Source organism: Pieris brassicae, chromosome 5 (genome assembly GCF_905147105.1).
Source record: "Pieris brassicae chromosome 5, ilPieBrab1.1, whole genome shotgun sequence".
Lineage (NCBI taxonomy): Eukaryota > Metazoa > Arthropoda > Insecta > Lepidoptera > Pieridae > Pieris > Pieris brassicae.
In genome coordinates, this window is record NC_059669.1 from 9,133,058 (window position 1) to 9,158,367 (window position 25,310).

The 25,310-nt window shown below is 34.8% G+C and overlaps 1 protein-coding gene across 7 annotated transcripts in view; it reads left to right on the forward strand.

Annotated features, from left to right (window-relative positions):
- Nucleotides 1–270: 270 nt before the first annotated feature.
- Nucleotides 271–25,310, forward strand: part of LOC123709374 (huntingtin-interacting protein 1) — a 36,777-nt gene continuing 11,737 nt past the window's right edge. For 4 of the 7 annotated variants that reach the window (XM_045660653.1, XM_045660658.1, XM_045660659.1 and 1 more), the window contains exons 1-7: nt 271–594; nt 17,771–17,881; nt 18,530–18,682; nt 19,133–19,290; nt 22,503–22,564; nt 22,960–23,137; nt 24,572–24,692. In XM_045660653.1, the coding sequence (XP_045516609.1) occupies nt 511–594; nt 17,771–17,881; nt 18,530–18,682; nt 19,133–19,290; nt 22,503–22,564; nt 22,960–23,137; nt 24,572–24,692 (867 nt within the window). In that variant the 5' untranslated portion in view covers nt 271–510. Of the gene's footprint in view, nt 595–1,490; nt 1,565–9,615; nt 9,663–11,371; nt 11,453–17,770; nt 17,882–18,529; nt 18,683–19,132; nt 19,291–22,502; nt 22,565–22,959; nt 23,138–24,571; nt 24,693–25,310 lie in introns of those variants that run through there. The other 3 variants (XM_045660657.1, XM_045660654.1, XM_045660656.1) reach the window with 3 other exon arrangements.

Here is a 25,310-nt window from a genome sequence, read left to right on the forward strand (position 1 = left end):
TGCTATCTTAATGTATTTTTATTATTTCTTGATTTATTATTTCAATAACTTATCTACTGTATTCATCATCTAGGGACGACTATTATTAATTTTACTAAAATCAACAAACCTATATATCAGATCAGATTTAGGGTATGAAATACCCGAAGGGAATCACATAAACGTAGAGAATAATTGCGTCAATGTCAACACGCAAAATGTCAAACATCAACAAATAATTCAAATTGATAACTGACAGTTTGGAAATTACAGTTTCCACTCAATGGTGATAGTAACCAGACGTATCGTATCTTTGTTGTGATTTAAAAAAATAGTTTGTTTTGTTTAGGATTTTACAAACAATTATTAATTAAATTAGTATCCCTAATATTAATGCAAAATACAGTTCCATATTGTTTAGTGTTATCAAACCGGTGAAATACAAACCTTAACTTTGATAGGATTTAGAAGTCTTAAGTATTAGGTATATCCTCGTTTATTTCGTAGTCACTCTTTACATGTGCAAATCCTATGGCGTCATTATCGCTACCAAGGGTACTTCAATTGAAGAAAAACAGTTTGGATGCAGAACGCGAACACTTTGAAAAGTTTCAGGTACGTCGTATATTCATATAAAATTATGTTAATATATAATAAAATATTAGAATCTATTAGCTAAAATTGGTAGGATATTTTTCCTTAAATAATCTATTTTTTGTAAATTTTTAGTAAACTGTAATTTAAAGAAACATATGATTGCACTTTAACTTTAAATCCTGTTAAAAATCTGTGTAAATATTAGTCAAGTTTATGTTAATAACTATGGTTATAATATGGCAGGAATTAAAGTACAAATATAATACTAGGAATATTTATGCAGTAAAAACATGAGTGAAGAACCTGTTTTGATAAATATTGAAGAATATCTTGTTGTAAATGTGAATGCAAACTTTATCACTTGACCTACTTAGGTTGTTAATATTTCTTGCTTATTAATAAATGCTAATATATTATGGCTAACTAAAATGTATTTGTAGGTAGAGTTAATATAGATTCCTATAAACATACTATTATATTTTTTAAATAATATAAACATTTGAAAAGCATTTAAATCTTGAAATTTAGGTTTTGATGATAAAATACTTCTATTATGCCTTATCACATCCAGTTCCTGAACTCCTAGCTTCTTTCTGTACACTTTCTTAATATTATAGTGTTTCTGTTTTAAATACTATTCATACTAAAAACACCACAGTTATATAGAACTATTTATACTTATTAAAGGTAAAATGTAAGGGTCTACTTAATAACTTCTTTAAAAAAAATACAATTTTTGATATTCTTCAGTTTGTATTTGGAGATGTATCTTAAAAGAAATATATTAAAGTAACAATGATCTTAATATTTTGCTATCACTTTCATCATTTACTTATAGCAACATTGACTGGACACCTGATAAGTTATCTATGTTATCATACATAGATAAATTTTGTTGTTTCATTTTACGATAACTATTCGCCATATTTCTAGATTGATTCATTTAGTTTGCTGTATAGAATTATTCTTGTGTTCTTGGATTACCTGGGTAAGTTGATATTTGTTATGGGTGACTGAACTGGAAGCAGATCTTGTATAATATAAAGGGAACAGGAAATCATTGAAATTAATTAAGTTTCTTATTTGCTGTTTTGTTATGAAAGTATCAAGTAGTCTTATTAATATGTAGGTATTATTTAATTTTTTTATGAAAGAGTATAGTCATTTGCTAACGAAATAGATTACAATTTTATTTAATGTCTATAAATGTTTATAATATACATGCTGTGGTATATACAATATACAAAATAAAACATGGGTTAAATTTGAGAGAGCTGGATGGATTGTTCACTGCAGCAGTGATTGTCGGTATCCGCCTACACCGCGCCAACGCTGTTTCGTTCCTGTTTCTTTTATATTTGTTAACTGTCCTATATGGTCAAATATAATACTTCTATTGTTTGTCTCTATGGGTAGGGTAGATATAGTAGGTTTGATTTCTATATGTGATCTGAAATAGACTTATATTACAAAAAAACAAAACCTTTATATAACAAAGAAGAATATAACTTACTTAAAAGCCATATGGAGTATAATGTACATACCTTATCTTTTAATAGTTGTGTTAAAGTAAGGCGAAGATTGTTTTAATACTTAGGATCCGAACATAAATTTTGGTGAGGTAGATTGCAAAACTTTATTAAAGCCATAACGAAACAAGTGAGTGTAAAACGTGGGAAGCTATGATGAATGATTAGAAACCGGCTGCAAGTGTGCGCGATTCCGCGAAATATTGTTTGATACGAACATTTATTATACTATATATGTTATTACGTGCTTTATATAGGCGAATATAAACTATATAGGTACGGAAACTGTTAAGTTATTTGATTTTAAAATGTGCACGTTCCATTTGAACGAAATTGATATTTGGTGCGATACGGTAAGGCCAGGTGCGAGTTTGTCACAGTCGATAAACGATAAAGGCAAAAAGGATTAAAAAAAGCCGCTTTCTGTTTGTATAAATATTCAGTCAATACAAATTATTCTATAATAGGTATGACTCCACATCACAATGCATAAGAATGTCTTGTTACTCGCATATTACTTTATGACTCATGTATCTTACCATCTTGTTTTTCTTAATTGTATATGCATAGTCTTTACATGTACCTAAATCACAGCCGGCCATTATTTTCTAGCAGCATTTAAGTGTAGTTGTTGTAATAATTTGATATCAGATTGTTAGGTAGGTTTATGTTATAGGTTAAGGTATTTTGATTTAAAGTTGTTGATTTCCGTGTTATAAATTCTTAAATGGCAATACTGAGATTCATATAACGGAATAACAATTGCTAAACAATTCACGTTGATATCTTTAGTACGTGAATGTACGAAGTATAACTGCATTCAAAATGACCATTTCTTTGTTGACCTACTTTGACATGGATGGTAATGTTTTACGTTCCCACGACAAGTAAGTACAAGATTTCTTCGATACGTTCAGTAAAGCGCCTAAGGTGCCTGCTATATTGATGATAGTGATACTTGTAAAAATATGTTGAATTAAACAAAATAAGTATATCATTATTTTTTGTTTACTCAAAAGTGAAAATTGTGTTTTTTGAACTTCACAAATGGGATATACTATATAAAAAAATGAATCCCATAATAAGTTGCTAAGCTCAAATCTCGATGGTTCAATTCGAGTCTTTCTTTATTATTTTTTCCTGGAATAACTGATGTGGTTGTCATAGAAGAAAACATTGCAAGATGGAAAAGATTTAATTTTATTTAGTACTTAGGATTTTCGCGAAAACAGTTTCTATGGGGTAGCATAGAAACCTGTCCCATATTAAAAAAATCATATTAATGCGAAACGAAGTTTCAATACATAAAATTTTTTTTTATCAAATTGTTTTTGAACTAGCAATACTTAATAAAAATCTATGCATGTTTCTGCAGTTTCTAAGACTAATCGGTAATCGATCTATTGACAATCAACACCCGTTATTAAAATTAGTTCATTTCTTACTTAACGATGTCTTGAAACAATTTACGATGACTGATTTCGATATATGAGTAATGGGTTTCTTGTAGTGAGTCGGTTATAAGTATGGTTTCAATAACTATAGATATATATTCATATATAACATACAATGTATTTCCAAAATGTATTCCATGACCTAGTGCCCTCGACTTCGGCTGCTTCAAATTAGCATATAACTCGGAAGTAGTTTTGTTGTATTAGTTGTTAGGAAATTTTATATTTTGGCTTCAGCAGGCTTCTGAAAGGTAAAAATGGCATAGCCGTGTTTTATTTAAAATGTAGCTTGTTATATAAAATAATCCATATGCGCAATGTAATTAATATAACTGAAATCTTTCCAAAGATATGATAAAGTATTTTTTGTGTAAAACGGTCTAAAAATGTATGGAAATTAATGATTTTATTATGAGCCACAGTTATTACATAAAAACCATTGTCAAGCTCCAGTAATGGTTATATTTAATTTTGGTTTCTTTTATATTCAATTTTCCTGATGTGAAAACATTTTACGTAAAATTGCTATAAACTCGCTTTTGGGTAGAATAAAAAAAAACAATTTCAATTAATTAATTAATTAGGAACATGACAGACATATCACAAAAACAAGATATATGAAAATAGAAGTCTCCTTACATTGTTTTCCAGATAAGATTTAAGGTATAAAAGTATCAGTAACACTGACACTTACTGATAATAAAAAAATAATAACTAGCATGAAAATGTAAACAGCAATTTCTAGTACATACAAAAGACGAAAAAAATACAATAACGATTTTAAAAGGCCCTTATAAGCACGATAATATCAAGTTTAAAGAAGTGAGTGTTATAGGAATTACACATTCTATGTATGACACGAACCCCGATGTTAGTAATAACAAATGATAAATAAACAAACATATTTTTTCAATTGGTACCGGTACTAGAGATAGGAGCAAACAAATTCGTTTATAACGCATATAACGGAAAGGCATTTTAAACAAATTCATTGGTTATCAATTTTGTGTTTTTTTTTTAAATTATTTTAATTTAATTCAATCGTTATGAAATTCGGTATATGTTTTAATTCTAACGTGTAGAATAAACGAATGAACTTTCATTAGTATAATTTAGCGACTTCGCATGGTGCCAGACAGCTTAAATTCTTCCAACAAATCCAACCAATTTACACCTCAACAACATATCAAAATCTTCCTCATAAATCACTATCTATTGGACTCTACTCTTAATTTAATTATTTATTTTAGACTTTATCGCGAACATACAAAGGCGACAAAATACTTTGTTTTTTAATGTGTCTATTCAACTTTTTGACAAGTGAGTAGATTGAAAAGGACAAAACTATTGTTAGTGAAAACAGTTTAAGTGTTAAACAGTTTAGTGAAAAATGGAACACAAGAACAGAGTCTTTCGATTGATAGAGAGTGTAAGTAGTGTTATTGGACACTTTATTGTGTTACATAGCCTCATTAGTAAATAAGATTAGAATGAAATTACTTGTTAGTGAAAAGACAATGTATATTGTATATAAATAATAACATGAGGAGGTAGTGTTGATATCCTTTGTTTTATTCTGTGTATTATGATTGTTCTAATTCCTATCAGATGCTAATAATGTAATAGTGTAGTTATGATAATTGCATCCGCATCACGGGTTCATCAGTAGCGGAAGCGGCTGGAGGACATCTACCGTCGGTTTATTGTCCCCTTCGGTACTAGTAAAGTTTTTATTCTATGCACAAACAGATATATTGTATGAAGCTGAATGAAAATTAACAATCAAGGTTGACAAAGAAAGCATCACGCATAGAAGGCTGGTCTCCTAGTTGCCTATTAGAAAATAAATGATCAAGAAACAGATACAGAAATCTGAGGCCCAGACCTAAAAGGTTGTAAGGACCTAAAAGGCGCCACTGGTCTTTCTTATACATAATATTTTTTTTTAATAAGAGGAATCATTATAATAGATTAGATACAAAACATTACCTAATTTCAATAATATACTATACAAGTTAAAGTAACCTCTTTTTTAGGGTTTTGAATACGTGAAACGTGATTATAGTCACTATTGGGTATTGTTTGTAGTCAAATTAGGCACAACTCTAACATAGTTGCTATGCTTACATAGCAGTTAGGTTGTTTTGAGGGCGTCCGTGCTATCAGCGTGTATTACCTCGACGTTTGTCATTCCACATCAGCGTTTTTAATGCTGTTTTTGCCCCGCTCCACCGCTATGTGGAACGAGCTGCGCATTAAAGTATTTCGGAACCAATTCGAGTTAGTGTCCTTCAAAAAAAAGTTTGTGCCAATTCTTGAAAGTGTCGGCACTATTCCGAGCCCTCTTTTTATATAACAGGGGGCAAACCGGTAGGAAGCTCACCTGATGTTAAGTGATACCGCCGCCCATGGACACTCTCAATGTCAGAGGGCTCACGAGTGCGTTGCCAGCCTTTTAAGATTTGCCTCCTATCACATAAAACAATTTTTTGTGGCCAGAGTGTAAATGGGTTAATGAAGTTTCAAAATGCAATAATGCAGTTCTTATATCTACCTGTTTCTTAGGCGTGCTTTCGTAATATCGTTGTGTAAGGTAGTTATCACATTGCAGCGTTATCGTTCCGCATAATTAGCAGATGTTACACATGTTCACACACGGCTGTCGGCTAAGCGATAACAGACCGTAAAGAATCAGTGCGTGGAACCAACCGTCATGTCACGATTTACCGTAATGTGGTCAAGTAAAACAATAGTTCATTACTTTATGGCGCATGGCGACTATAGCTCGTAAATCAAATGACTTTTAAAGTATCATAAAATGTATCCTCTTTAAGACAGCTGTTTTAGTTGTTTACACAATTTATTCTACTTAAAAATAGGTAGACTGTCAAGAAGACGTTAAGGCCTACCCGGTCGCCAAACTCCAAAAAAGTACATTGTTTCTTTCCATTTTTTATCATCGTTTCTTGAAGTATGGCAAATGGTAAAAAAATATATGATGGAGTTGAGTAGTTTATGTATCCATTTTTAAAGATCGATACACGATTTTAATCTTCGCTGGATAGTAATACAATCCAAATATAGTAAATTTTTGATACTTTGAATTCATTTTATGACGAAAATGTATATAGAACATGATTTTAAATTTACACGATATATTTTATCGCAAGTCAAGTAATCCATTTTAGAAAAAAATGATAAAATTACAGATTAATGACAGAAATAACCAATTGTTATAACGGGCCGGCGCGCATCAGTGCTCCAGCTCTCCATTGCGGACACTGCCACAGCAATTCGATCTAGGATAGGGCCTTACTACGCAAGAGTCAATAGTTGTAACGCATTACTGTGGTAAAAGAATCTTTATACATCTTTGTTTGATATGAAAGCGACCAATACGAATACTAGAATATTGAAGAAAAACAAAATGGTCCTAATTATTTATAGATATTAACGTATAGTTTATCCTACATATATTGGTGTGCCGTGTTGTTTCTAGTACGTCCACGGTGCGCTGTTAAAATTTTCCATAACCTAGTTTTTTTCAGTTCTATTACTTTAACAATTTGTTTCTTTATTCCAACTTGGTTTAGTTGAAATAAGGTATTATTATTATAAGTAATTATAACAATCATATATATAGTGTTTACAATTTTCTTAACTTACATAGTAATAAAAATAATTCAAAATTCAAAAAGAAAATTAAAACATATTTAAAAGTTTGGTCCCTGTGGCAGTGTATCTCTATCTCTAGCGTTAGCGCTTGCAGCAGTTCCTCGCTGGTTTGCGATACTTATTCGTTGAGCTTGGAAAGCACCAGCTCTGGAGTCACCGGTACTATATACCAGGCGTCAACTTAAATCTTTAACTAGCGCCTCGCACACTCCCAAGGGAACATAATCTTCTCTTACATTTGAGCCGTTCATTATAACATAGAGAGAGTAAGGTATTATAATCATAACATTGATAACCCTTAATGTTCACTTTGACCCTCTGCTTCAAGCCTGTTGCAAAGAGAATTTGTCGAAGATCGACTCATAAGTCCAGTTGATACAGGGAAGCGAAGGGATTACGAAAAGACATGACCCCAAAAAGGTTATTGTGCCTTAAATCTTCTATTCATAACACAAAGAACAATAACCTACTTGGGAAATCATTGTCTTCACGTCGAATTGGCAATTGCGTTACTGCGGGAAAATTTCCACTTTAAATGAAATAGTACTCGCGTAAATATTATGAAGGTTTTGATTAGAAAAATACAAATATTATGAAAAGATTTATTTTCGTCAAATGGCCACGCGAAAAGAGTTATAGTTTATAGGAATGGGTTTGTAGATATGCTATGTATTTAGTGGTGTGGCGCCTCGTATGAAAGCTGTGGTCGGCGTTAATTACACTTTCCACATCCGGTTGACCTGTTTCGAAAGCCGATACGTATATGCTGAAGTCATATTTCTATGGTGTACCTATGTTTAGGGAAGTTAGAGCGGAAGTCTTTGTCAGCTGTTTGAGGAATCTTTTACATAATATATGTTATTTAGAATGACACTTAGAGATAGAGGTTTCACTTCGATATTTTTTTGAAGTTTGAATGTGATACTATTTTTAATAAGGTATTTGTGTTCGTATATAAGATTAGATATTCAAAAACGAGACTTGATCGCCCAAGATCCAGAGCCCCAAGTCTTGTTTCTGAATTATAAGTGTTCAATTTGGCTTTTATAGAAATATACTAAACAAAAAACGACTGAGTAACAGATGTACAGACGAGGTAACATTAACGCCCAAAGCAAGAGTAAATAACACCGTAACACAATGCAATAAAGATACAATTACAAACATGACGGCAAATTAACAAAACGAAAATACAAATAGCGATTATAGTAGTAACTCTGGTAGCAGTAAAAAATACGCGCCGTATTTATTAAACTATTATTTATTTAAAAGTAAAAGTAGCTCCTTTATACTTGAGTAATTTTTGTTACGTGTTTTTACTTGCATAAATAATAAGACTATATAATTACACACATTGTTGTTTATGATGATAAAGTATGAAATGTATCTAAGTTTACATTAACCACGTTAAGCTGGTGGTAACAGATAAAAAATATTTGTCTGTTTAAACTTTATGAATAATATATACAAAAGTCTTTATTAAGGTTGGATGGTGTACAGAATCTGGTAAGGCCAGGTGATGACACCCTGGCTTTATCAGATTCATCCTTGTCGTCCGTCTATGACTCTCTTTCATAATAATATGATAGTGACAATTGTTAAATAATTTCACTACAAGCTTTGTTAGTTTTCTTGCGAAAGATTTTGGAATAGCAAATTGAATTTATCATAGTTTATTGTCATTTAAGATACAACAATGACTTGATAGATTCAAGGTCATTTTCTAAATCGTTCCAGGCGTGTATTTTTTTTCGGAAAACATGCCGGTATGCTGTATGGTATTGTCAAGATGTATGTATTGAAATTCGTTCTAACGTAATAGCGTGCTTTCCGGCTAGATAAACAGAAAATCGTATATAAGTCAATATTGTATTGTGTTTTTTAGTTAGTACTGGTCCGATAGGGCTCCGTAATAAACGCCATTTCGCTAACTGAACACCGCTGTTAAGGAGAAGTTAAATTTTTATGTAATCGTTAAAACATTTAAATAAGATTATGTTTTCGATATCATCGTCAAATAGCGATGTACCACACATTTAGCATCGTTGAACCTCATTCCTGAGGTCGATCTTCAGGCGTACATCAATGGACTTTCTGACTATGTACGCATCTAACAATTGCTCGTACAGGTGAAGGAAAACATCGCGAGGAAACGACAGACAGAGGGTGATCACTGATGACCTTCTTGTCTAAGAAATAAAAATGATCAAAGAAATGGATACAATCTGAGGCCAAGACCCATAAATTGTTCTAGCACCTCATTATTTTCGACTGGCAGGCGCAGTAATGCTTGAATTTAAAAAAAGTTGATAATCTTCTGCGGATTTTTTCTAGTCGGTTAATATATTATATCATATTAATCGTATCCTCATTTGTTACAGGTAACTGTCATTGGCATTGATTTTCCGCTGACGTTTAAAAATATCAGGTAAACAAGGTCTTCGCTAAACCTATTAGACAAGATGCCGTAGATATCCAGCGTTGGATATAAAACGGAAAATAATTGGATCTTTTTAGCGCTGGTTGATTAATAATAATAATAATACCGTTTTAATTCAAATACATTTAATCATATTTCTAATCTGTGCGCCCTTTTTTCCTCTCTCTATTCCTCTCTGCACTGTGCCACCTGCTATTTCTTCAATTTGTTTTATCCACCTACTAAGTTGTCTACCGCGTTTTCGTTTGCAAATACAAAAAAAAAACGAAAATTATGTTTCTTTAAAATCTATTTCCTTCAATACATGTTTGTATATATTTTTGAACCTATGTAATACAATTTCCGGAAAGGTGACTATCACTTCACGTTTCTCTCACATTTAGTCCTTATTTTAGAACTGTCATATTGAGATATGTATGCATAAGGCATTCGTAGCCCCAATGCAAGTGTAAAATATACTAGCTAATGTCCGGATGTCCATAGTATTCCCTTCACACTTTGAAATCAATTATTTATAAGTTACTAGCTGCCCCCGCGAACTTCGTTTCTCCTTTATGTGACTTTACTTAAGCTACCTTTTTAGTACACCAACATGGATCATTTTGCTATGCTACCCCAGAGACAGTTTGGTTTTCCGGAATGAAAGACTTGGATTTTTCTGTGTATATTTCTCTTTATAAACGTCAGAGTTCATAATTTTCTAATAAATAAATATTATATAGGGGTTGATAGTAGAGGGATGAAAATAAAGGATTGTATGTATTTTTGTATCATAAAAACACGTACAACCCTTAATTTAATTTAAAAAAAAAACATTTTTTTTAATCTCTAAGGAGTTTGGAATATAGATAGTAGCCGATTCTCAGACTTACTGAATATGAATAAAAAATTTCATAAGAATCGGCCAAGCCGTTTCGGAGGAGTGAGGGAACGGACATTGTGACACGAGAATTTTATATTTATAGAGATTAGAATTAAATTTTAGGGTTATTTTTTTCTTCGTGTTTGTTAAGATTACCTATAAGTGCTTGTCACATTAAATATTGTAATTTATTTTTCTTGTACCGTGTATCAGCTGATCTGTGCCGAGCGTTGGCAAGCTTTTTTAATTAAATCAATAAATACTAACTAGATTTAAAATAAATTAACTATTAACCATACGTAGCATAAACATAAAAGACATTTAACACCTTAGTATTTCTAAAAAACTAATCGTATTTGCTACCAGTCGTAATCTAGAATTGTAATTTACTGTGTATCAAACGATTTGTAGCAATTACAACTTCTTAGATGGATAAAGAGAATCAACCTTGGATTAATCGTACGAGCATGTAATTAATCCTTTTGTTCGACCACGTTTCTTAACACTTGCATGGACCATGTATTCATAACCTAATACTTGGTTGATCCAAAGACGACAATGCTTTCATTCTGGCCTTCAATTGTTCTACTGTACTGAAATTAAAATTATTCTTGAGATTATTAAGTATAAAAATATTGTCTATAACTTATAAAGATAAAAGATACACTGATTTGGTGTTTGTAATTAAATCTTAATGTTAATTCATACATTATACTTTCAATAAAGTAGCAAATTAATAAATTAAGTTTTACCATGATTTTTAGTTACTACAACTAAAATTAAAGTTGATCAACCAAGTACGCCGCACTAACAAGGTGACACGTTCTTCTTTCAGCGTGGCACAGTTAACTAATGCATGCTGACTGTACACTAACAGGCTATGGCGACCCCCGCTGATAAGCGTTTTCACCAGCTGGTAAGTTGATACATTTTTCATGTTAAAACTCCCATAAAATGCTAACTAACTTGCAATTGGTATCACGATTTTCTAAGCTACTTAAAACCTAAGGAGCAAGACAATATATAACTTTTGTTCTTGACATAGACAGTCAGTAAAGTCGGGATAGCTGTCGCTATTGGGAGATAGAATACCCCAAAAGTGAGTTTCAGAAACGAAAGAAACTTCCTTATGTCAATAGCCATATACATAATTTACGTTTATTAATCAAATAATAGTAATCTACAAAATATTAAAAACTACGTTTTCTCGTACGGAAGACAGACATATCGCCGACTCGCCTTTCTGAATCTTAGCCCAGCTCTTTGCATGCGGAAATGGTTGAACCCTAGTTGTCTCATGTTAATAATATTCATTAATAGGATAATTTTGAATCTGCTTTAAGTTTCTTCCTCGCTTGATTAATGAGTCTTATTAACTCTTTTATTAGGGTGGCTTTTGTGTTGTTGTTTTTTTTAAATAAATATAAGGCGCCATTCAATTGTTACGTAAGCATTATAGCCCCCCCCCCTCCCCCCGTTTGATTTACTGGAGCAGTATTTCCTTTTTTACACATCTTACACATAGTGGGTGGTGGGTCTATGCTTGAAAACAATATGCATTTTCGAGAATTCCTACAAAAAAATTAATACGTTTATGTACTATTCTCTTTGGGACCTTTGTATACTTTTGCTGACAAGAGGAAGGGGAGGGGGATAAATTTCAGTAAAGCTGCTTATGTAATAATGCTTGAACGGGCCCTTATCTAATTTTATATTGTATGCTTGTCGAATCGTAAACAATCCAAATATTGTTGTTTTTTTTATTGTTGTTATAATATAAGATTTCTCAATTTTTGAATCGTTGATAACATCACAATCGTACTGTTATAAAAATTAAAAACCAATGGCCCTCAAATTTATATATCCGTTTCGTGATTATTTTTCTTATAGGCATACGTCTATTTTTTGGTTGTAAGGTATGCCGGTTTCGTCACGATGTTTTCTTTAACCGTACGCGCACACAGAACGTCCTGGGGGTGAGAGTTGTTAATGTTATTATAAAAATAATATTTTTTTTCATCAATCGGACAAAAAATCTTGTTAGTATATTTTTAAGTTAAGATTTCTTTGTATCCTTTTAAGTTTATTTCATTATTTGGTATGTCCATTTGCTGTTATGAGCTTGAGTAATAATACTATTTATTTAAGATCTTTAATCGATCCATATTTTGTTAAATGCTTTAGTATACAATTCAGAATTAGATGCCGTGCTAGTATTGGTTTGTAAAAAGGTATATAGAGATAGGGCTGCCCCACTTGTATTTGACTTCTGTCCCATTGGGACATGGACAGCGTACCGCGTACGTTATGCGTAGATACATATAATAAATTAACTGCCATCCTTATAGATTAATATAGTCGCGTGTATGCCGTTAATGTATTGTTTATCAAGTTTAAACAGTTGCTGACGTCATTGAAATGGTTTACATGTTCTGTTACAAGAATCATGCATGACTCGACAAATATTTGTGGCACTTGTGACTACATATCCGCTAAAAGTATATTTCTAAAGGAATTTATATCTAATAAAAATGTATTGTGTGCAATTATGTATTAACTTGTATAGTTTATTAAAACAAATGAATTTCAATAAATTTGGTTTTATAAATGTTGGGCTGGCGTAGCAAAAAAACTTACCCAATACACCTGGCCCTGCAGGTGTACCTGAGGGCAGACACAGTCAACCTTATGTTCTCTATTCTATAAGTTTATTGTAATAATAATAAAAGCCTTTTATTACAGTTACTTTATTTAAATTTATATTTTTATCATCTCATTCATTCACTTTTTGGGGCAATAAAAAAAAAGAATCACCCACAGAGGGTAAAGTACAAGAAGTGCAAATTAACTCGCAACTATAACTAAAGTTAAATAAAATAAAATCCAATGAAAAAATATAAATAATAATATGTATAAACAGACATGTAAAAGCTCTGCCAAAGGTTAATTGACTCATAATTAATATATATAAGTAGTAGCTACTTACGAGGCGAGACAGAAGGAAAATGATCAAAAAGAAGATTTTTAAATAAATTTAGAGACTGAGCTCGTCTGATATCAATTGGTAAGGAATTCCAAAGTAGGATACTTTGCACAGTGAAGGAGGAGCCATAGAAATCAGTTTTATGAATGGGAGTTTCAAGAATTAGATTATCTAAGGAACGCAAATCAAAATTACCGCCGAGAGGAACATACAATTTTGTTTTATGTAACTAGGAGACTACCTCACTTATTCTTCTTAGTGTGCGCAACAGTGTAATAAAAACCATTAGTAAATTGAGTCGATAAAAGGCGATATACCACAGTTTTATATATGGCCAGGGTATGCGGATATTTTTTGTATATAATAGGCATGCAAACGAGCCTGCGGGACGCCCAAAAAGAGCCGTCATCGCAGTCCATTAACACCAATTTTAGTGGGTGCATTGCCGGCCTTTGAGGGAGGAGTACACTCAAAATTCAAAGAGTTGGAGGTCGTATGTCTCAGGGAAAACCCCCACCGGGAGTCGATTCTCAAAAGGATGATGAAACTAATCGAGAATATCCTTTTCACCACGAATTACTTACGGGCAGATTAATACTATTATAATAATGAAATGATAAATTTAATGCTGAAGAAATAATCTGAATAGGGGCATAACACCGACGTAAGCCTCTTGTCTATAAAACTAAGAAAATTTGAGCGAGAAGCCGTAGCTAGTAGATTGCTGAACTCAGCCTAATTCAAACTGTTTTCCTTTACGTTTGACGAAACGTCGTTTCGTTGTCGCGTTTCGTAACAATAGATTCTCAAAGTCAAGGCAGAATTGCAACGAGGCGTAAACAATCACAACTCATACGTTTTTGTTTTTTATGCCCACGACCTTGACTTGTTTATTTGGGACAACTGAGAATTTGTTAATTTTTAATGTAACAAAACCCAGGAATAATTTCATACCCACGGAATCTCTCAGCCTTGACCTTGATCAATAACATGATATAAAAAGAAAATATTTAAAAGTTAAATTTATAGTATGGGTGTGTAAAAACTATTGGAAGTAGGTCAAGCTTTATTTCTGACAAGCAGAAAATGTTATGACTAAGGTTCTGAAACTGGCTCAAAAAACTACAACATTGTCTATTCCATAATAATCCAGTGGCGTGTTACCCTTTGGGGCCATGATTGCATTTGTGCCTTTGATCATTTTCATTTTATAGTGGCAGGTGATCAGTCCTCTTTACCTGGCATTTCAACGATTATGAGATTTTAGATATAAAGACAGCTAGTGATATTAAAATAACACTTGCTCGGCCAAGGTACAGGTTTGAAACTCATTAAATCAATATATTTCATATTCCTTGACTGAATTCGCGACGTAAGAACATCGTCAACAAAGCGCTATTGTAAGCTTTTTCCCATTATGTTTGATGTCAAAAGTTTGACCCTATTTTCTGAAGCCGGAAAGTGGCTGTTAGATCGACATAGTTTAACTTTTGAATGAATGAATTGCATAGTAGTTGTTATTACATATATAAATCATTTGTTTGTGAGCATAGTACTGTATACTATTGAAATAATTCGAAGTTCGAAGCTGTTTTATAGGCATTAGCGTATGCTTCCGCATTAATATTATAAATTATCATAGTATATAAATTTTAAAATATGATTATGCAGTAATCAACTTAAAAGATTAAAGGCGTTAGGATATGAATTAATGTAGTCGAATTAATAGATTTAAAGTTTAGATTTAATATAAATTAAGTCCTCAAAACAAAGTTGCTACTTGAGGCCGTATAAATAACGACTTCTTGAGACTTTAGTTAGGAACAATGTAGGTATTACAAATTTATGAAAATAGCTTCTAGAACTAACGAAACAACCCTCCCCGTTGCCGCTTTAAAATGCATTTTCTATAATTAGACTTAAAACATCACGCAAAGTGAACGGTTTCTTGGTATTTATAACTCGAAAACCACAGGCTATAAATAAAATCTGATTTTAAACATGTGCCCGCGACGAACGCATGTTTGTGATCGTTTATTTAGTAAACAGTACTCTCTGATGAATCATTTATTCGTTATATGTTCGGGATTGTAATTTTCCATTTATATGACTGTTCTATTATCATAACATAATTGAAATTTGTTTATGATTGCAATAGAATCGTTTGTGGAAACTGCTTTCTAAACCGATTCGAGAGATCGAACCTCATATATGGTAACTAACGTATCAAACAGACACATTTCTGAACGAACGTAAAAATATTTGGCAATTTTTGTTAATTTATTATCTCTAAAAAACAAAAGACCTCAACTTTTTTGAACCTAGGAACGATTTGTATTGGAAAATTAAATAATTGTTGCTTTATTTATATATTATGCATGTTTTTCGTTTATAACTTTTTGTGAACTTCAAATATTTCAAGATCAAAGTTAGTCAAATCTGTCCAGCCGCTCTCGAGTTTTCGCGAGATAAACGAACAGCAATTTATTTATATTTAAATGAAATAATAATAAATAATTTATCTGTACAGTGTACATCTATCTATAATGATATTTATGTATACTGTAGAGTGCTCAGAGACAAGTGAAGCGTTCGGAAGCCCAGACTAGAATGCTTATTTAACAATTTGTTTTCTTAAAGTTACTAAAGAATTTGCTGATATGTCTGTATAATGCTTGAAAGCACAAGGCTATGGAATGAAACATATTATCTTAAAACTCAATGATAAATTGTTTAATATAGCATTTATATTAGGTCCTTACATATGAAATTGGCGAATATTTTTAGATATAATATATTTAATTAATCAAAGTATGAACCATTGTTTTCTATGCACTTTTGCCTATATGCCATTGTTTTTTTAGGTAGTTCATTGATCCCTTTACTAAAAAAAACAGTCGGACGGGAATCAATAAAATCTGTGAAGGCGAGTTGGAAAAAATTTAACTCTGTTGGAGCAAGGTCCGGGGAGTACGGAGGATGTCTTAGACATTCCAATTGAAGCTCTTCTAATTTGGTAGCCGTCTGTTGTGCAGTGTGTGGTCTAGCGTTGTCGTGAAGTAGCAGTGGCGTGGAGCGATTGACCAGCCTAGGTTGTTTAACCGCTAGCTTTTCCATCATGGTTTGCAATTGCTGACAATATACATTAGCCGTAATAGTCTGGCCAGATTTGAGAAAACTGCAATGAACAATACCGGCACTAGTCCACCAAACGCTTACAAGTTACTTTTTTGGGGTTAATTTTCGCTTGGGGCAGGATTTGGCTGGCTGGCCAGGATCCAACCATTGCGCTGAGCGCTTCCGATTATCGTAAAGAATCCATTTTTCATCACAGGTAATGATTCGGTTTAAAATACCTTCACTATTGTGCCGGTTCAGTAATGTAACGCAGCAGTCGACGCGCGTTTGCCGGTTTGCTTCACTCAATTCGTGAGGTACCCACCATTCAAGCTTTTTAATCTTCCCAATTTGCTTCAAGTGAATTAAAACAGTTTTATCACTAACACCGCAGCCTGCAGCTAACTCGGACGTGGTTTGCGATGGCTCCGCTTCCACAATAGCCTTCAATACTTTATTATCAACTTGGGTCTCAGGCCGTCCACGGGGCTTGTTCTGCAGGTAGAAATTTCCAGAACGAAAACGTTGGAACCAAAAACGAACTGTGTTTTCTTTTGCAACATGACCGCCATACATATCATTCACCCTTCGAGTCGTTTCCGTAGCACTAGTGCCACGGCGGAACTCGTACTCGTAAATAATGCGATACTTTAAGTTTTCCATTTTGTAAAATGAGTGACGCAAACAGAAAAAAACAAATGAATGACGGTCATCGAAGCACAAATACATGAGTAAATAGCTGTACAAATTTGAATCTGGAATTCCTTACCAAAGAGGAGAACATCGTGATTAAAGTGATCAGTACGAAATACGCCAATTTCATATGTAAGGACCTAATATATATATAAGAAATAATTAGTTTAATGAATGCTTAATATCAGCGACACAAAGGCTTTCATAATTTCTCTGCGATGGCTGTTATAATGCCTGCGAGGACATGCGGGTATATTGTTTTTGTCATGACGTTTTGTTGGAATTATAACGATAATACAGTTATATATAATAGTATGTAATGGTCTATAAGAATGTATTCTTCATAACGTCACTTGAGAATTATATTTTAGTTTACATAAAACATTTCGAGATCTTGTGTACTAGCTGGACTTAAATCTAATACAGTGATATTTTTTTCAGACTTTGGCTATACAGAAAGCGATTAATTCTATAGAGACCCCGGTGAAAGAGAAACATGTACGGAGCACGATCATTGGTACTTTTCAAGAACAGAGCGCCATCACATACTGGGTAAAGATGTATTGAAATTATTCCTGATTTCTTACGAAACGAGGCAAGATTTCGGCATTAGGATTAAAAGCTGGTCCATTAAAATTTATTATAGTAAAAAAGGAAAACATTACTTTTGTACGAACTTCTAATACAAAAACATATCTCAAAAATCCTAGCCAACTCGATGTAAATAAATAAAAATATAAATAAATATGCCCATAAGTAAATATGTATGATTCTTGCTTCTTTAAAATTGGTACTAATACCAAAGATTAAGCTTTCAATACTCTAATACTTTGGAGCCACTTAGCATAATAGTAGTAATAAAATCTTTTGCAAAACATTAATTGAAATAAAAATTAAATAAATCAATGGCGCTACAACCTTTTTAGGTCTGGGCCTCAGATTTCTGTATATGTTTCATGATCATTTGTTAATCGAATACCCAAGTAGGTGATCAGCCTTCTGTGCCTGACACACGCCGTCGACTTTTTTGTCTAAGGCAAGCCGGTTTCCTCACGATGTTTTCCTTCACCGTCCGAGCTAATGTTAAATGCGCACATAGAAAGAAGTACAATGGTGCACAGCCGGGGATCGACCTTACGACCTCAGGCATGAGAGTCGCCCGCTGAAGCCACATTATCATTATTTCCTGATCTTCCACAGATGGTGGCAATCCGTCAGCCGCTTCAAGACAACCGCATCGTGTCGTGGAAGTTTTGTCACGTGACACATAAGCTGCTACGCGAAGGTCATCCAGCCTGTCTAGATGACTCGCAACGGCATATTAATATGATTGAGAACTTGGGCAAGCTATGGGTAAGAATACCGTGAGATAATGTAATAAAACATTCTGTAACAAAAATCTAATTTACGCGATATCGTTTCTTGCTAATGCCTAGAGGCAAAGCAACGAATATGGTTGCATTAAAAAAGAAAAATATAAATAATTTTAATTAATAATTTGCAATAATAGAAGACTTTTAATCACGGTGTAGCGACATCTACAATCTGCGCTGAGAAATCGCTGTAGTGACGTCATACTCCGAAAAAAAATTTTGGCCGTTAAGGATATATAGAACTTTTCGACCTTAGCGACACTTCCACTGCCCTTACTCCACAACGGCAAACAAATAGTCAATAGCGTTATTTAGCCTAGAATTAAAATATACTGGCATATTTTTGATCTACCCACATTTCACTTTATGTATTACGTACTTAATTTACATCAGTAAAAAAATTACGGATAAAGAGTAATTGTTATTTCAGATGCACCTTCGCGAGGGTTATGGAAAGCTGATACATTTATACTGCATCCTGCTGATGAGTAAACTGAAGTTTCACGCGCGCAATCCTCGTTTCCCCGGTAACATGCAGCTCACCGCTGAAGAGTTGGATGCGATTGCCGAAAATGATGTTAATAATTAGTAAGTAATCATATGGGCGTGTATTTTTGCGAACCGTTTATTGTTTTATTTATTTATTTATACTTCGTTACCATAATATACATAATTATACAAATAAAGAAACAAAAAGTAAGTAGGTTACATAAGTAAGGCATCACGCGGCCTTATGGCTAACAAGCGATTTCTTCCAGGCAATCCTAATATGGGGCAATAAAAAAAAGAAAAACCTACAGAGGGTAAAGTACAAGAAGTGCATAATTAATTAACAAAAAAAAACAAATTTTATGTTTTTTCTTTAAGAGTGTATGCCATAAATAAATCTCTAGTTGAGTCTCGTGATACTTGGCGATTTTAACGCCCACCATGCCGATTGGCTCGGCTCTGAAACCACCGATCACGCGGGAAGATCCTTTCACGACTTTGCTTTAGCCTACGACTTGACGCAAATGGTCCCTGCGATTACGCGAATACCAGATGTGGATGGTCATAAACCTTCTTTGTTGGACCTTCTGCTGACTTCACATCCGGAGACCTACCAAGTCTCTGTTGACCCGCCATTGGGTTCATCAGATCATTGTGTGGTACGGAGCATTGTGCCGCTCACGCGCCCTTTACGGCCTAGCTTTGCGGGCTGTCGCCGTGTGTGGCACTATAAGTCAGCAGATTGGGACGGGATGCGGTCTTTTTTTGCGTCCTACCCTTGGGGGCCCATTTGCTTTTCGTTGAGTACTCCGGATGCCGTCGCTGACTCTGTCGCTGATGTGGTCCTGCAGGGCATGAAACTTTTTATTCCATTCTCTGCGGTGCCGGTCGGTGGCAAGTCCCAGCCTTGGTTTAGGCGTTCGTGCAAAGAGACTTTGCGCCGTAAGCGTGAATGCTATAAAGCCTGGGCAGAAGCGGCGACATCCTGTGATGCGGCTATCGGCGAACGTAAAAAAGCATACAATTCAGCCTCTAGGTCCTTCAAACGGGAAATCGCTAAGGCAAAGTCAGAGCATATTGCCAGGTTTGGTGAGAAATTGGCCCACCTTCCTTCGGGAACTCGAGCCTTCTGGTCTCTTGCCAAAGCTGTCCAAGGGAATTTCTGTCAGCCCTCTATTCTACCACTGCATAGGGAGGATGACTCACTGGCCCATACTGCAAAAGAGAAGGCCGATCTTCTAGGCTGTCTCTTTGCGTCGAACTCAACTTTGGATGATCAGGGGAAGGAACCACCGACATTATTGCGGTGTGATACTACGATGCCTGAAGTTACATTCCGGCAACGTGCTATCCGTAATCATTTATTTTCCCTGGACATCCATAAGTCGAGCGGGCCTGATGGCATCCCCCCAATTGTGCTGCGTACTTGTGCTCCTGAGTTGGCTCCGGTCCTAACGCGCCTTTTCCGGTACCTGTACTCCCTCAACACTGTTCCGAAGTGCTGGAAGACAGCTTTGATACATCCGATCCCTAAAAAAGGCGATCGCTCTGATCCGTCCAACTATCGCCCAATCGCAATAACCTCCTTGTTCTCCAAAATAATGGAAACCATTATTAACGGCCAGCTCTTGAGGTATCTAGAGGGCAGCCAGCTGATTAGCGATTCTCAGTACGGCTTTCGTCGTGGTCGCTCAGCTGGGGACCTCCTTGTATACCTTACACATAGGTGGGCAGAGGCAATTGAGTCCAAGGGGGAGGCGCTGGCGGTAAGTTTGGACATAGCGAAAGCCTTCGATCGGGTGTGGCACAGAGCACTGCTCTCGAAGCTTCCAGCCTATGGGCTCCCCGAGAAATTATGCAACTGGATTTCCAGCTTTCTCGCTGATCGGAGCATTAAGGTCGTCATCGACGGAGCATGCTCCGACCTTAAACCCGTCAATGCTGGTGTCCCACAAGGCTGTGTCCTATCCCCGACCCTGTTTATTCTGCATATTAATGATATGTTGCAACTTAGCAACCTTCATTGCTATGCGGACGACAGCACTCCTCCACAGCCTTTTACACGGGCCGGGCAGGTATTTCTCGGGCTGTTGTTGATGAGTGCCGGAACAAACTTGTGTCTGAAGTCGAAACTCTTTTACGTGGAGTCTCGGACTGGGGTAGACTAAATCTAGTCCAATTTAACCCCAAGAAGACACAAGTATGCGCGTTTTCCGCTAAAAAAACTCCCTTTGTCGCTACTCCCCTCTTTGAAGGCACTCTCCTTAAAGCCTCAGCTAACATCGGAATATTGGGCGTTGACATATCGAATAACGTCCAGTTTCGCGGTCATTTGGAAGGGAAGGCTAAATTAGCCTCCAAAAAGCTTGGTGTGCTCAGCAAGGCGAGACGGTACTTCACTCCGGGCCACCGCTTGCAACTCTATAAAGCGCAAATTCGGCCCCACATGGAATACTGTTCTCACCTCTGGGCGGGAGCTCCCCAGTACCAGCTCCTTCCACTTGACCGTATTCAACGAAGAGCGGTTCGAATCGTCGACGACCAATCACTTTCCGTGCGGCTTGATCCCTTGGCGTTGCGTAGAGATGTTGGGTCCCTCTGCATCTTCTACCGCATTTACCATGGGGAGTGTTCAGAAGAGTTGTTCGGTCTAATACCCGCAGCTGAGTTTCATTATCGGACGTCAAGGCAAAATACAAAATACCATCCGTATCACCTCGACGTCCGTCGTTCCACAACTGAGCGTTTTCTAAGGCAGTTTTTGCCGCGCACCACCACTATGTGGAACCAGCTGCCCACTGAAGTATTTCCGAACCAATTCGACTTAGGGTCCTTCAAGAAAAGAGCGTACCAATTCTTGAAAGGCCGGCAACGCACTTGCGAGCCTTCTGGCAATGTGAGTGTCCATGGGCGGCGGTATCGCTTCACATCAGGTGAGCCTCTTGCCCGTTTGCCTGCTATTACATAAAAAAAAAAAAAACACGGACGCTCGATCCGTCGTCTTTGACAAATGAAATGCGCGCCCTTTTGTTTTACATTCGTCTTCGGTTTTGGATTGGATTGGATTCCCATATTCAAGCTTTGTTCATTGTTACTTTAAGTTTAAGTTTCGGGACGTGTGTGCGCGCGTAAGTTATAGAACTTTAATCAGCCTTGGTGTGACATTACCATTTGATAGATTGATTATGAAATTTAAATAAAACATGACCAGACTTGATACTCTAGGAAATAAATATTTCGGAATATATCAGTGATATGTGCGACCTCTAGCGGTTGATTATTATATGACTCCTAAATATATTTTTTTTTAGTTTTCAGCTTTGCGTCGAATTGTTCGACTACATGGATGACATACTTAATTTACAAGCAGCAGGTGAGATAAATTCTGACGTATTAAAACAAACAGAGTTCTTCCACAACAAATTCGTTAGGCAACAAAGACCGGCAACGGACTCGCGAACCCTCTGACAATCTATCTATCACTTAACATCAGATGAGCCTGTGTATATATATATGTTATAAATTTAATATGTTTGTTGGACATAATAGTGCCTTGATCGTAGTCCTCTTAACCCTGAGGTCGTGTGTTCGAATTTCGTCAGTTTTCTTTCTAATTTAACACTCAGTCGTACGGTGTCAGGCACAGAAGGCTGATTACCTATTTGCCTATAAGAAAAAGAATTACAGAAGTCGAGATGCTGGTTGTAAGTAAATAAGTAAATAATAATTTATAAAATAGTTGTTATAAATGTATAAAATATATTCCAGTATTCGATAGTTTGGGAAACGCGCGCGCTAATTCGATGACAGCGAGCGGACAGTGTCGTTTGGCAGCGCTCATCCCGTGTGCGCAGGATTCGTCACAAATATACGATTGCAACGTGCGGCTACTGTTCAGACTACACGCTTCGTTACCCGCTGATACACTATCTGGACATAGGGAGAGGTGCTCAGAGTATATTAAAACTTAAAAAAAGCAAGAGACCATTAAGAAAACACTTTTTGAACGGATTGAAGCTATGTATTATTATTATAAACATATAATTATTTACATAATTTAAAAAAAAAACCGACGTTTCGCGTGCTTTTCAGCGTGCGTGGTCACGGTGAAAAGCACGCAAGTAACTTAAAATTGTAAAAAATTATAAGTTTTAATAATAATACATAGCTTAGATCCGTTCAAAAAGTGTTTTTCTTAATGTATAAAAGCTATGTTAACAAAAGACAATACTATGAGCAAGAGACCACTTTAAACGCCGGCAACGCACTCGCGCGCCATCACCAGATGGCTACACCAGTAGCAAGTCTATAACTTAAATCTAAGTGCATAAAAATGCACTTTTAAGTAAGTCACTTAAATAAAATTAATTCTTCTTTGAGGTCTTGCTTGAAGGCATCGTGCGTCAGATGTGTCGGTTTCACTTTTCATTTTTAAAACAAGTTGGTCAGTTGTGCGTTTGGTGGGAACTTATTAATTTTTATAAAATTATAGTTCTGTTAACCTAAAGACACTTCGGTTTATACTCTATGTGCGTCATGAAGGCGATATATATATTTATGTATTAGCCGTTGATATAAAAGATTAAAAACTTTTTAATTGGATAATATGTCAATTAGTTTTGTCTTTTGTTAAAATAGCTTTTACACATTAAGAAAAACACTTTTTGAACGGATTAAAGTTATGTATTATTATTAAAAACTTATAATTATTTACATAATTCTAAATTTTTTCCGACGTTTCGCGTGCTTTTCAGCGTGCGTGGTCACGGTTTTCAGTGTTTATACACTGTATAATGCTTCCTATCTTATGTATTTATGTGTCTCTTTTTGTTTCAAATCACAACGATGCTAAAGAAGATTTCACTTCAAAAACTTGTGAAATGTTTTGTAATTAGCTCTTTCTTGGCAATGATATTATTTGCGAACTCGAAAAGGCGCAAAGGTGTATAGGACGAAACTACTTCTTTTATTGTCTAGCTTCAAATTTTGAAGTGAAACTTCTTTAGGCGCATGAGCTAATTTTTTACGGATGAAACGTAATAATAATGTCGCAATGATGTGCTGAGCTTTTGTTGAAGAAAAGGGAGAGAGTGAGTGAGACCGATTGAGAGAGAGTGAGAAAGCGATACACGCTATTGGTTGATGTATTCGTTTAGTAGTTACATATTAGAATTTTACATAGAAATTCTGTCACATAACATCTTGTGCAGTAAACGCAGATTTTTTATTTATTTATTATTTATATAATCATTAGCACGTATACAGTGTGTAAACAGTAGGAATATAGATATACAAATACATGGAGTGATCATCTATTTAGGCTTTTACCTTAGTAATAATTAATTTACAAAGAAGTTTCACTATTTTTTATATGTTTTAGATTCCGGCAACAGTTTAAAAAGTTAAGCTCCTTCTACAAACATGCGAGCAGTCTTCAGTACTATAGAAATCTACTTACACTACCAGTACTGCCATCTAACCCACCTAATTTCCTATTACAGGTATATATTATATTAATTATTTTATAATAAAAACAAATATTGAGATCAAATTCAAATCCGATAAGTTACCGCAGGTCTGTATATTTTTGTGAATTTATTTATATATAAATATAAATGAATTGCTGTTCTTTGTTTCGCTGAAACTCGAAAATGGTTGCACCGATTTGGCTAATTATGATCTTGAAATATATATATAGAAGTTCATAAGATATACATTAATACCGTAAAAAATACTTAAAATAACAATTGAATTTTCCAATAAAAGCTCCTAATTCCTAGCTGATGTGTTTTTTAATTTTTTTTATATAGTTGTCACATATGCTTTCAGAAATTTGTCTGTCTAGATGTAGAATGTAGTCCAATCTCTTTGGTGGTGTATTAAGATTTGACACAAATATATGTTGGTGATACGAAGTTCACCAGATCATCTAGTGAATAAATTAATAAGTAGCACCCGTTAAGATTACGGCCTATGGCCTTTAGCAGTGCGAGAAGATCGAACAATTTGCGTAATGATCCCATATGTACGATAATTATGGTACGATTGGAAACCATGGTTATTGCAATGTCATAGAAAAACGAGCAATGTGGTTTTAAACAATGCCTTTGAAAACGTTT